Source organism: Vidua chalybeata, chromosome 4, assembly GCF_026979565.1.
Source record: "Vidua chalybeata isolate OUT-0048 chromosome 4, bVidCha1 merged haplotype, whole genome shotgun sequence".
NCBI lineage: Eukaryota > Metazoa > Chordata > Aves > Passeriformes > Viduidae > Vidua > Vidua chalybeata.
Window position 1 is genome coordinate 26,506,354 of NC_071533.1, and position 14,411 is coordinate 26,520,764.

At 38.8% G+C, this 14,411-nt stretch overlaps 1 protein-coding gene across 1 annotated transcript; it reads left to right on the top strand.

Annotated features, from left to right (window-relative positions):
• The first annotated feature begins 4,394 nt into the window (after positions 1-4,394).
• RRH (retinal pigment epithelium-derived rhodopsin homolog) lies at positions 4,395-14,411 on the top strand. The gene is made up of 7 exons (XM_053941108.1): positions 4,395-4,684; positions 7,975-8,165; positions 9,689-9,788; positions 10,490-10,643; positions 10,990-11,158; positions 13,167-13,345; positions 14,233-14,411. The coding sequence occupies exons 1-7, from the start codon at positions 4,579-4,581 to the stop codon at positions 14,360-14,362; spliced, it is 1,029 nt and encodes a 342-aa protein (XP_053797083.1). The 5' UTR covers positions 4,395-4,578; the 3' UTR covers positions 14,363-14,411.

The window sequence follows — 14,411 nt, forward strand, 5'->3', positions numbered from 1 at the left end:
CCTTTCATCTAAATTCTTTGCAAGTAATTGCGTTTTGGGCATTCCACATTGCAGCTGAACAACACAAACCAAGTGCACCTGCAGTGTCAGTACTTCTGTCATGTTTGCAGCTGGATCCTCTGCTGTGCTGGGTTTCTTCACTGATGCTTCAATAGTGGGCAGCTGGCTCGGATACTCTTTCCTTATTGCTCTGACTTTGAAAGACTAACATAACACAGTCCTCACTTTTACACCCAAATCCATGCTGCTCTTCGCTATTCTTTAGGGACATGCTTTTTGCCAGGGTGTCAGAAGGCTCCTGCCGTGACCTGGTGCAGTGCAGGGTGTGACAGGCAGTGTTTGGCTGCAGGCAATGTTGCCTGGCAGCCCAGGAGTAGGCAAGTGTGCCCGAGTCTCTCAGCAGATGGAGCAGTGAGTCAGCCTCAGGTGCTGCAAGGGCAAAGCAAAGGCTTTGACCTCTGTGTGCAGAGGGGCTGAACAGCAATATCCATTGCAGCTCTGGAGGAAAGATTGGCCTCTTGGTTATAGGGAAGGGATTGCAGTCCCAATGGATTAGGAGCATTACGGCATGGCCTATGCATACAGTGTTGGATGGATTTTATGCAAATATCCAGAGAAAATTTACAATCTTAGATCTCCACGGAGGTTGTAGGATGTTCTTAGGATGGAAGAACGTATGATTTTCATTCTCCATTCTAGGGAAGGAGGGTATTTGCAAGGCACATTAAGTCCCTGTTCTGTGTTGTCTTCTCTGTGCCATGGTGTGACCCTGCCCTCCTAATATATGTAAGGTGCTAACAGTAACAGATGAAAGTTCAGTCTGAAAAAAAGATGTTTTGTCTGCAATGTAATGCTGTAATGAACTAAGACAGAAGTTCTCTAATTTTATGTGACATCTTTCAGTTTTGAATTTCAAATTCTACCTGTAAGTCTGTCAAAGTGCTCCTATCTTAGTAAGTGAAATGTTCTGGATTTATTTATGTGCGTAGTTACAGATACTCTGTGCTGCTGCTGCAGAGAATAGGAGAGGGGCTCACAGGTACTGTGACAGAAATAAGTGTGTTGGCAGAAATGGCAAATTTCAAGTAGTTGTAGTGTCTGGGGAAGAAAAGGCAGAGTGCAGTCTGAAGTGAGGGGAGTGGGGGTAAAGTGTTAGTGTAGGCTCTGGATGACTGGTGTTCTCTGTGTTCATTCCCCTTTCTGGTAGCACATAGCTGGACCATCTAAAAATAGCTTCTCATCTGCCACCTGCTCCAGCAGCACAAGGGGGGTTGCTATCCTGGAAATTCCTTTGAAACTCAGGTGGGCTTCAGAGCAGTTCAGTACGCAGCAGTAGTGGTGTCACCACTCCCATGGCAGTGTTTGACCCAGGTGTAGGGTCTGACTTTGAGCTGGTTTTGAAACTGACCCCTGATGCATCACCAGGATCATCACCAGGATACTTCTAAATACAAGTATTTAGAAGACCTGGAGCCTTTTGTCCATGCCACAGCAAAATTTTGGGTTTTTTTTTTTTTTTTTTTTTTTTTTTTTTTTTTTTTTTTTTTTTGGGGGGGGTTATTTTTTTTGGGATCTAAATTCTCCTTAAACAGAGGGTAATACATGGCGGTGTATTATAAGGCTTAAATTGTTACCTAATGAGGATGGCTTTAGTGTCCCTGCATTCCTTGCAGAGTTGTTTATTTTGCTTGTGTTTTCTGCAGATGCTGGGATAGGATGGCTCAAGGTAGTTCATAGATTTGCTATGTTAGAGAAATTTGATGAAGTGCAGAAAATAATTGGGATATTTTAATATGAGTCTGCAACACTGGCACTTGTAGAACAGGAAGGATTTTCTCTGGCACTGACTTATACTTGTGGATGTTTGCCTGAAGAAATGCTGGATTGTCGCACATATACTGATGCAAAGTTATTTGCAGTTGTGTAAAGCATTGTCTTGGCAAGAAAGAGTATTGTTTATCAAAAAAAGGAGCATAGCTATTGCATGATGTATGGCCAGGAAAAATCTTAGTGGGGTCGTGCATCTTCCAAGGCGGTCAGCTGAAAATCTCTATAGAGCGAAACTTTTCTAACCAACAGTTTAAATCTAGTAAAAGTCTTTGCGAACGAGGAGAAAGAGGCAAGTTATTAATTTGTTTTCTTTGGGGTTTGAACCATTTGCATCTCTTTGGGAAAAGGTTAAAGAGACTATTTGCCTTAGAGGGCCCTCCAGCGGTGGAGGGCATAGTAAACGTGGGAGGGGTTGGGTTTGGGTTGAGTTTGTAGCACGGTTACTGGAAATAGGAAGAGGTTTGTGGTTGGTTTTGGTTTCCAGTTTATTTATTTTTAATGCAAAAGGTACATTTCTCTACTCACATCGTTCATGCATTGATATATATTTTACACATAAGTGTAAAAGCTTGCTAAATCTCACATTGCATTGCCCCACATATATATAGAGATACGTGCAAATTGAAGAATGCATTTTAATAGAAGTTACATTTTGCTACTGATCCGGGACAGGTGAGAAGGAAAAGCATCACTTTATAAGGTGCCCCTCTGACACCTGTAATGCTATGTTATTGAAGGATAAAAACAGCCTAAGATTTTGGATTTTATCTTCTTATACTGGTATTAATAAGCAATGTGGTAAGACATATTTTATCTGGCTTCAAAGCTGTGGATTATTTTTATACTTCAATATTTAATCTCCTGTTTTATATTTTTGACTTTATTTTATGAACTACAGTGTTGCAGAAAAAATACTTTTGATGATGTCTGCCTTTAGTTCTGACTTTGTCAATTCTAGTTGCTGTAAAATTAGTCAAATTTGAGAAGAGACAGAAACAATTGGTACATAGCAGGGACTGCATGTATTACAAAGTTGTATTTAAATCAACAAGTATAAAATTTCTTTTGTTAATTGCTACTGTACATCCGGAATCCTATCTGAGTAAAAATAGTAATAGTTTGCTTTTTTGAGTCATTCAGCATAGCAAGCTGTGACTTCTGTGGAAGCTGCAAGATCTGAGGTGCTTTTGAAAATCTTGCCAAAGTGTCAGAGGAGGAAAGCAAAGATATCAAATTATTGCCATGCCTTTATCTTTCAGGACAGGACAGTGTAGCACGAGGAAAACGAGGAAAGTGGTTTCATTGCCAAACAGACCATTCCTTTCAGAGCCCTCCCACCCTGTTCCTGCCTAATCCTCTTCTGACAGGAAAAACACTGTAATAATACAAATACCCTGAGGGCTGTGAGTGTAGATGTGGGGCATTAAAGGAAATGTTTACTCGCAGGACTGTGGCGCGAGATCATGTGTAGTAATGATGACTAAATGCTGCGACTGCACAGGTTTACATAAAATTTTTCTTACCTTTATATTTAAAAGAAAAATGCAGGATATTTGTTTTGGAGAACTGAGGAGTGGGAGGGAACGCTCTATGAGTATTTCACAGGTTAGAGAAGAGAGAGCTCTTCAGGTATACTTTCCATGGAATGACTGTATTCCTGTGTCACTGCACCCTTATTGCTGCTCAGAAGGCACAGACCTAGCCTGGGACCTGCTTGACCTACCTGGGAACCACATACAGCTGAAGAGCACCTTCTGGTGCTCATCTTTGCCACATTTACACCCAGTATGGATACTGACTGAAGGCAAAAACTGTATGAAGCAGGACTGAGGGGGAGCAGCTGCTTTCTGATGCTGTGTATAAATCCTTTGGGCAAGGACTTAATGCAGCTATTATTTATGCAGGGTTTTTTAAAAAGTCTTTGCTTTGGTGTGCTGGTACTTCATCATTGAAGAGAAAAAAACAAGATTTTGCTGCTCAGATCTTTGAAAAATGCCCAGTAAGCTGCTTTGGAAAATTTGCCCAAAGTAAGCTTACATATACTGTGTTTAGGAGAGGGAGGCATATTCAACAACCATTTTCTATATACCAGGCTATTTTAGACATGTGGCAGCTGAGTTTTCTGAAAGTCATGCTTCACTTAGGAAAATACTGGAATGTGTTTTTCTTGTGTCTTTGTCAGAAAGTTAATTCAAACAAAGAACCTTGAAGAAGTAAGTCTATAAAGATTTGAAGGGATGGGCTTTACAGTAAATGTATCCCATTTTTAAGGAAACTGACATTTGTCTCTTCATGTTGTACTGCAGGTTTTTGTGCTTTGCATGATGATGGGAATTAGTTCCAAGCCAGGCTGATGATTGATTGAACTGAGTCAACTTTTGTTGAGGTTTCCAAAGCATTGCACAAGAGATTTGAAGGGAAAAAGTTTGGGGGCATGTGACAGTTAATCTCATTAGCTGTAAGAATGAAGTTTAAGCATACTATGCAAAATTTACTCAGTTCTGTGCTGCTCTTTGTTTTAATTAACAATCTCCTGCATAGATTGGGAGAGTAAACTTCTTTCCACTTTAGTCCAATTAAATCGTACTTGGAAGCTGTCAATGGTGGGGGGAGCTCCTCCCTACCCCCCTTCTTTTAATTGTTCAGTGAGTCTATTGAATAATGAAAGAATTTGCCTGACGGGGTTTTGTAGTGTTTCGTCTTCTTGATGAATTATTTCAGAGGATAGACGACAGTCTTTTGTCAAAAATGTATTGGAATGACTCATCCAATTCTTCAGAAAGTGACAATGAAGCTCATTCAGCCTTCACACAGACTGAGCACAACATAGTGGCAGCTTACTTAATAACAGCAGGTATGGGCATTGGCAAATTGTTGTGTAACTTTTAAAAATAGAACTTGTAGATCTGAATGCTCATTTTGTACAGTAATAGTGATGGTGTTTCATTTTGTATTGGACAGCTGTCTGATGGCTTTTCTCCATGTTTACTGACAAGTTAGCAATCAGCTGCCTGACTGAAATATGCAGAAACATCTGAAATGTGCAGAATCTAAGTTTTCTGCTCTATATTTGAAGGCAGCATTGTGTCTCAAAAAATACATTTTGTTGATATGTAATTATAGAAGAGAGTGAGAATTAGTTTCTGCCAGCTTGCAAAATAGATAAAAATAGGGCATAGCTGTCACATCTTGCATTTTTCTGTGATGTGCTCGCAGCTATCTTGAGATTTCTCCTGGGCCACATGTTTGTAGTAATATATGTGTAGTCTGAGCATGTGAGCGGGTGTCTGTTAGGGGATGTAAGGGGAAGGGTTGGAATGTGACTTAGAGGGAGGGAGCTGGTCATTAATCAGAGAAGAGCAGATTCCAGTTGCAGCTGTATTTTTCACCAATGACACGTGTTAGAAAAGCACGCTGTGAGGCTTCACATCGTGTTTGTTCTCTGTGACTGCAGTGGTCTTTGGCTAAAGTTGAATGGTCATAGAATTATTCTCCCCTTAAATACGTTTTCATTGTATAACCACTACTTCTTCAGTAATGCTTTTCTGAAGCATTGAGTGCTATAGTAATGAAATATCCACCTAACCAAAACAGAAACCTACTGTGTTTAAAAACTACTGGTTTAAAACCTTTTCTATACTTTTATAATGGAAAACCAAATCAGTTTATTCTTTATTCATTGTCTGTACCACAAATTTTCCAATGTTGTGGTTAGATTTTAAAATACTTTAAAATATTAATGTATTTTACATTTATATGAAATAGTATCTCTGATGGTTGCAGTTTATTTAGCATATATGTCTGAAGTGGTGAGTATCAAATTGCTGTGCTGGAAAAGTGGATATTTTTGGATGCAAAGACAATAATTTATTCAAGGTCTTTGGAGAAATTGATAGAACAGCTACACAGAGCAGTAGACTTCTTAAGAAGCTGTAGAGATAAATAATGGTCAAGTATTGGTAGTCTAGATATACCTCTTATATTTTTAATAAAATTGATGATGTAGTATGTAACAAGGTGATATTTTCAGATAATTTTGACCAGCTGGTGTTTGGGATCAAATCTATCATTGGTGATCATAGGGTATCAATGGAATTAACCAGAATCAAGTGAGCTCTTCTTTCTTAATCTTGCATGGAAATTAAATGTCATGGGAAAAAAAAAAAAGATTACTTTGCAGTTTTAGGTTTTTTTCATTTTTCTATTTCTAATTATAGTTGGGGGAGTCTAATAAATCTTTACTTTCTTAATGAGAAATGTTTTTGGCAATGAAGTCCATATAATACTTGAAAGTATGATTGATTGCTTTGCACCAGCCTTACCACAGCAAATTTCACATCTGAAAGATTTAAGCCTTGTTAATAACCAGAAGTATAAGAATAAGAATGAAGTCTGGGTACAGTGTTCATCATTATGGCACTCTTTAAAAGAGGCTCTGCTGCCTCATGGATGTCTTTCTGCTTATAGTGGTGAATGCTCTGGTATCATTTTAAAATGCTAGCTGGAAAGGTAAATTCCATGTTATACATGTACCCGTTTTTCTTTTTTTTTTTTTTTTTTTTTTACTTTGATGCTACTACCCAAAATTGCCATGTCCCACCCTAAACTATGTCCCTAAGCACCATATCTACACATTCCAAGGGATGGCAACTTAACCACTTTCTTGGGCAGCCTGTTCCAGTGCTTGATAACCCTTTCAGTGAAGAAATTTTTCCTAATATCCAAAAGTACTCTTCCCTGGTGCAACTTGAGGCCATTTCCTCTCACCCTGTCACTTGTTTCCTGGGAGAAGAGACTGACCCCGACCTGGCTTCATCCTCCTTTCAGGTGGTTGTAGAGAACAATAAGGTCACCTTGACCCTCCTTTTCTCCAGACTGAACAACCCCAACTCCCTCAGCTGCTCCTCATAAGATTTGTGCTCCAGCACTTTGACCAGCTTCAATGCTCCTTTAATGGGCACTGCTTAACTGCTGCCTGGAGAAACTTCATTCATCCGCTTGACCTGTACCTCAGAAGCAGAGAAGAGATAATTTCTTGTATCTACATGTTTTTTCTCACTTTGTTCAAGATGGTATCTGTCTTCCGTCTTATATTTTGTTCCTCAAAACATTCTTTTTTTGCTCTATTATTAGTTTACTTTAGTGATACTAACATTTTTAATTAATATAGATTCACTTTTTCTTCCCTTTTTTTCATTGCCTCCCTTCTCCCCCCCTTAATTTTAAGGCTGGACTCTGAATTATTAAATTTAAATGTGTCTAGAAGGATCTTTTCTTCATCCTGAGGATATGAGTTTACAGTCCTGTTGTATGTCTGGTTCCATTATTGGTAGCTGTAATATCTGTTAAAACATGCTTCATAAGAAGTCTGCATTATTAAACTTGTAATTCTCCTTTGCTCCCTCTCTGCCAAGAGATGACATGCTATCTGTCAACAGGAGAGCTGACAGAAGCACTGCATGTGGCTTTTTTACTCTGTTGTTCATTTCAGATTAGATCCTCAGCTGCTTGTTTATTTAAATTTTAGGAGCACATAGAATCAGTGTCATTCCTGAAATGTGTGAGTATATGAATATGATAGATGATGGCATCTGGGGGGCCAAAAGATGTTGAACCTCCAACAGGAGACCTGCACCTGAGAACAGACATCCTTGGTGATGTTAAAAGAGAGATAGCTGAGGGGTAATTATGATTTTGCCACATTTGATTTTAAAATTACTGACTCCCAGGAGTTGGCAGGAGCCTTCTTCTAGATCAGGTGCATAAGTTTTTTTTCCAATGCTTTTGTTTTTGCCAGTCACCAACCTTTATTCTTCTTTACCATGGAGGTCAGCACTCTACTTGGTGGCCAGAGTGTTTGAAGTGTAATCCTGGATGCATTTGAATTTCTGCTCTGCTTGTTGTAATTTCATCAAAAGTCTCATTGGCGCTTACTCAATCCATGTGAAGGTTGCCTAACTGGAAAAGTTTTTTTCTCCTTTTCAAACTTTTTCTCCTTTTTCTCCTCTTTGCAAACTTGCACTTGACTGAAAATAAATCTTTTTTGTGACTTATGTATTACAATAGGCTGCATTTTCTTCTGCATGGGTATTACTGGCTGGTGTGTACCTTTTGTAAAGTTTTCCTTTTTTTTTGTTTTTGCAGGAGTGATAAGCATTTTCAGTAACATTGTTGTGTTAGGCATCTTTGTTAAGTACAAAGAGCTTCGGACAGCAACCAACGCGATTATTATCAACTTGGCTTTTACTGATATTGGTGTTAGTGGCATTGGTTACCCCATGTCTGCTGCCTCAGACCTGCATGGAAGCTGGAAATTTGGATATACTGGATGCCAGGTATTGCAATTCAGTTAGAGAGAAAGTTTCAGCACTTAAAAGCAAACTGAGAAATAAGTAATGGCTCTACCTTGTGCTATTTTAAGAGATAAGGCTGAGATGCAGAATGTGACTCTGGAGCTGAAACTGATGTTCTGTGATGTCAGCAATTTCTGGAGAGAGTATTTTGTGTGAGTTTCACTTTAAGCTTATATTTACAGTCTGAAAACAATTAAGTGTAACCTTATATCTATCAACTAGACATTTTAAAATAGCTTTAAGAAGGCTTACAAAATCAAATCCTGATCTTACAAAATCAAATCACAGATCTTGGTGAGCTCTGCTTGGCAAATGCATGTCCTTCTTGGATGGGACTGATAGGATATTCAAAGTTAAGGCCTCTAAGGCTTTTGGTCTCCATAAAGATTTAGCCTACTTTTAAGAGCTGCCTATTTTTAAGAATAGACTGACTGAAAAACATATATGTTATATCTTATATATCATCTTTCCATAGCAGAAAGATGGTGGCCTTTGCTCACTGTGTATTGTGATTTTAATTTACATAACTGATAGACTGTTGGGCTTAAGTGCCCACGCTTAAGAGTAGTAATGTGAAGGCGTATAGTGAAAATGTGTCATAAGGCAAACATTTTGGACATTTATACAACAGATGCTTATCACAATCTGACATCGCTTGCCTCAGTAGACAGTACCTTCAAGCTCAAACTTCAGTCATTGTTTGGCAGGAAGCCTCACTTTTAACATCTTTGGATCTGGATTGGCTTGTGGTGTGTTCAGGTTGATGAGAGATCTCACTGATTTGAGAGTTGAAGCACTTGAAGCACAGCTCATGTCAACCTAAACCTAATGAATCCTGTGATCTGAGATGGCTGAATGCCATGTGGTTCTGTTATAACTGCTGGTGCCACGTGCTCTGGCTCAGGGCTCTGTATTACTGGGGTGCCAGTGGTAACACAGCCCTCCCAGTCATCCTTCCTGGTCAGGCTTCCCCTGGGATGACAGGGCAGATGTATTTGGAGCATGTTGGGATTGCAGCATGTGTTGTTCTGTGCAAAAGATCTGACATACTTAAACATGGAGCCTGAGGGAGTAAATCAATGGGCCACATCTGTGAAATCATCACAACAGATGAAAGAGTGATAATTCAGAACCTCACATTTGCTAAAGCTGTAACTCTTTCTGATGGACTAAATGCTCCTCAGGTTTCCTTAACATATATTGAAAACATGAAATAAACCCCACCAAACTCTGAATCTCGAAATTTACTTATTGAAGGACAGTGTTTCTTTGATTTTAAGATTGCTGTCTTTAGGATTTCTAATGTGCATACAAGCAGGGGCTTTTGAAATGTTTACTTTTTAATGAGCCACCTTCAAACTGCCTGCATTGAATTAAGACCTTTAAGACGTTGCTTATGGAAGAGAACTCTGGCTGAATTGTCTTGATTCAGTACACAGATTTGTGCTTGCATCTTTGAAAGATTTCTCAGAAATTATTTTCTTGCTTGTTTGTTTTAATTTCAGATCTATGCTGCCTTAAATATATTTTTTGGGATGGCAAGTATTGGTTTGCTGACTGTTGTTGCTGTTGATCGTTACCTGACCATCTGCAGGCCTGATATAGGTACTGACTTAGGGTCAAAACTCGGTCACTGTTGGGAGGAATAAAATTCTGATTTGATTGTATTGTTTTCTCATGAATGACTCCATAGTTACAGCACTGGACAGAACTTGAACCTACAGTACCTAGTTAAGCAAGTTACCTAGTTGGCATACTGCTCGTTAAAGTGAAAAATTCATCATTAGGCTGTTACTCTGTTTATAAATTGTGGTTTTATGGCCATTTTCAGTCTTTAGAGGGTCACATCCATACAGAGAAGCACACAAAAAGCCTCTGGCTGTATGAGGTTTTGAGCTCTGTCAAGCAGGTGTGTGCCTTTGTTGTTGTGTTAACACCACCCTGGGTGTTTTTCTCTTCCCTGTTACAGCTCTGTTGTAACAGTTAATTCCTCCCCTGCAATCTTCCAAGGGTGTACTTGAATGCAGTGTTGCATAATAAGCTTTTGGTGTGAGGTTGGGATCAGGTATTGCCTGTATGCTGAGTTGGAATAGGTCATGGTGTTCAAGTGGCTTTAAAGGCTGCAAGGACTGGGATGTCAGGCAGCAGAGCAAAACAGGTATCCTCGAGTGTTTGGGACTGCAAGCCTTGGAAAGGGTCTTTATTAACTCATTATGTGCTTGATGGAAGCCACTTGTAACTCTAGTTTGACACTGGAAAGAAACAGCAGATGAGAGCTGTTTGTGACTGTCTGTGCTTGGCTGCAGGAAGAAGAATGACCACGCGTAGCTATGCCACTCTCATCCTTGCTGCTTGGATAAATGCAGTCTTCTGGTCTTCCATGCCTACTGCAGGCTGGGCCAGCTACGCTCCGGATCCCACTGGAGCAACGTGCACAGTAAATTGGAGGAAAAATGATGCGTAAGATTCCCCCTGTTTCTTTTAAGTGTTCTGGCTTGCTGAAGTCTACGATTGTTTAATTCACTGCTGTAGGAGCATAACTTCTTTCTGAAGTATGAAGCAAAATTTAAAACAATAAAAATAACGTAGAGCGAATCTAGCAAAAAACCCCATAGGAGTTGAGATATGCTTCAAAACTTCAATACTTGTAGTTTCTAATAAAAAAAACTTAGCTAAAGAAAATTTTCCTTATTATTTTAGAGCTTGTTGCAAAATGACATAATCAAATCAAAATGCCAAATTCTTTAGTAACTTTTCCTGGATGGCTATTTGTAAGTTACTCTGTTTTGTTTTTCTGTCTTATCAGGTCCTTTATTTCCTACACAATGAGTGTAATTGCTGTTAATTTTGTTGTGCCCTTAACAGTCATGTTTTACTGTTATTACAATGTTTCCCGGACAATGAAACAATATGCCAGCAGTAACTGCTTGGAGAGCATTAACATAGATTGGTCTGACCAAGTAGATGTGACAAAGGTAAATGAGTGCGTGTTTTGTTTTAAGCATGTTCTTTGTGTTAAAGTCCTAATTGCAGTCTTTTAAGAATTTTGGTTTCTACATTCCCCCTTTTTTTATAATAAATATTAGCTGATACTGAGCCTTGGTGAAAACTATTAGCTTGATTTATCACACTAGATTCTTTATTTTTAGTCTAATACCCTTTCCCGATGAATAGCTGCTTTGAAGGCTGGGAACATTGTGAATTTTCCTTGCCTCTCTCCTCTGTCATTACCTAGAAATGTGCCTCCAAGGTACCCTAGGAGAACTTTTACTCTGTATCTGCAGAGTCCTTAGGCTTCCTGCTTGGTTCACAGATGTGTTTGGTCTGAAATGGATTGGTCAACTCTCACTTGAACTTGTGGCTGAGGAAAGAGAGTGCATTTCCAGCTCCCAAGCTGTGTTCCAATGCCTTGCTCTTTTCAGTCTATTTGCTTATCTCTTATGTAAGCAGTAGCAAATGTGAGATATGGCATGAAATGATATATCCTGCCTGGAAGGTCGACATTCTTTTAATGTATATAAGTCCTTGAGAAATCTTGAAATTCACTAGCTCCTTTGATTTTGTGTAAAGATATGATTTATGGTTGGGCATGATGAAAAAGTGAGAGAGAATTGGACAGAAGAGTATGTACCTACTTATCAGTGCAAACAGCATTCCTTGGAAAACTTTCTCATTGCTAAGTTCTGAAGATTAGTTTTTTTCACCAAAAAAGAGTAATTTGAGTGTTTTACTTTTGTGAAGAACTTTCAGAATACTTGAAACTGAAGATTCAGTTAAAAATTTTGACTCACGTTTGTGAAGAAAATGCGTTTTTCCTATTTTTCAGTTGAAGACACTAAGTTATAATAAAAAAAGAGAAAAAAATTAATGCTTTAGAGTTAAGCAATATCCATCTTTAGAACTGGACTTTTCTGCTTTTTGCAAATTAGCATCCTCTAAGCTTTCTATGCACCAAACTCCTATATAAAAGGGTTCTTTCTTACATTTTGGTATTGTGTTTGCATTTAAATAGAGATCTTCTGTAAGAGTCACTGCTTGTGTATTGATTGTGCTCTAGAGCAGCTCATTCAAAGTAGCTGTTTACTTCTTGTTTCTCATTTTGTTAATCTCTGAAAGACTAACTAGGGGTGTAGGTGAGCAGCACTAGGGAATCCTATGTGTATGCAGCCCTGCAGTTTTGGTTGGTTTTCTAGTGGTTTGTTTTGTCCTCTGGATTAATTTGAGATTTCCATTTCAGTTTCCACTATCGATTCATGTCCCTGACAAAATCCAGAAAAGTCTATCTCAGTTGATGACCTCTCCTACCCTCTACTACCCTTAGTTTGTCACTGTCGAGGTCTGGCTGTGGCATGGCATGTCCTGGGGTGTGAGCCCCAAGCTGCCCAGGTTGTTCTCTCTGCAGGCAGGCAGAGAAGACATGACAGCTCAGATACCTCCACTGTATCATTCTTGAACATGTCCATAATGCTTCATTAAACCAAGCAGACACTTCTGGGTTCCTTAACTATATGTCCTAGAACATTTACTGTCTTTTATTTTATAGTACCATAATTAAACCTTATGAAACATTTTTATTAACAGCTAAATTAAATATTTGGCTTAAATTTTTGTCTCTGTTTGTATTTACTGCTTATAATAGCATCCCAGAGTGACTTGTTATGGGGGGCGTAATTCATATGTGAAGTCCTCTCTAGTAATTTAAACTCCTGATGGGCAGATTTAACCTAATAAGTAGTGCTGATTTGTGCTGGAAGAATGTTGTATGTAATGAAATGACACCATGCCAAACACATGGCAGTGAGGTGTCCTTTTAAATCTCCAAAGCGAGGTTTCAGTGTAAACTGTCAGAACATGTTAGGTGTGCTTGTTTATATATTATTTCATTCAGGATAGCTCTGTTTGCACCTAGGTGTATGTGCTTTTGTTATGAGGTCTTCATCTTGAGGTAATACTGGTTATGTATCTGTTTCTCTTGTTTTACAGATGTCTGTTGTGATGATTATAATGTTCTTGGTGGCGTGGTCTCCATATTCTATTGTGTGTCTGTGGTCTTCCTTTGGAGACCCAAAGAAAATTTCTCCTGCAATGGCCATCATAGCTCCTCTCTTCGCAAAATCTTCCACATTCTATAATCCCTGCATTTATGTCATTGCAAACAAAAAGTAAGTGTTCTGAAATTTGTAACAGTCTATTCCATGATTTTAGCATATCATCTGAGTATAGAAGGATCACTTGTAAAATATGACAAGCTGATTAGTGAAGAGCAAAGGGTACGCCACTGTTAATTTACTAAAGTTGACCTTTTGGACAGGAAAGCCTAAAATAAATTTTTATGATCATCATCAGAACATCCTGAATTGATACCTATTTTTGAGAACATATTAACATAGCTATTGAAAGTCCCATTTGTGTTTTCTCAAGGGGATTCAGTTTGGAATCTGTGTTGCATCAGTAGTAGACTGGTTTTAATGACTGTGGCCAAAGTGCGTGCATCATAGTGACATGTAACTGGTGTAGATTTTCTTGTTTGATTTGGGAATAATCATATTCTGATGACTTAGGATGTATTGATCCTTTTCATTAAAGTACATAGTAAAACTATTCTGATTTGAGCAAGCATAACAAATGCTCTAATCAAGCCAGAGCCTCTGTCTGAAGACTGTGTTTTGCAGAGGCATTCTTCCCATCTCTGCTCCAACCTTCAAGCAGAGCCTGTGATCTCTGCCTAGGTGAACATACCTGCTGAGTCAATGGAAAAACATCTCTGTTTTTTTCCCATTCTGTGAGTTCATCTTTGTTATTGCTCTCCTGGGATAAACAAAAGTTGCTGTGATCCCTCTTTAAGAAATGAAATTAGCTTTACACTCCTGTACCTGGAAGTGAAAAAGACCCAGGTCCTTTTGAATTCCAAATACATGTTTTTTTATTAAGTACATTCTACTAAAATTGAAAACTATTGTAATAGTTAAGACCATCTTACCAAATTTTTCCCTTCTCTTTGGTTCTCCAGCTAATGATCTTTCTGTTTTTCCTTTCTTGCCCTTCACAGGTTTCGGAGGGCAATCCTGGCAATGGTGCGATGTCAGACAAGACAAGAGATAACCATAAACAATGCTTTGCCCATGAGTGTATCTCAAAGTGCATTGACATCGCAGAACTCCAGTCATTTGCCTGCATAAGTTGCATGGAAAGGGGTGAAATCTGGGTTCAAGTTAATTAATCTTTTGG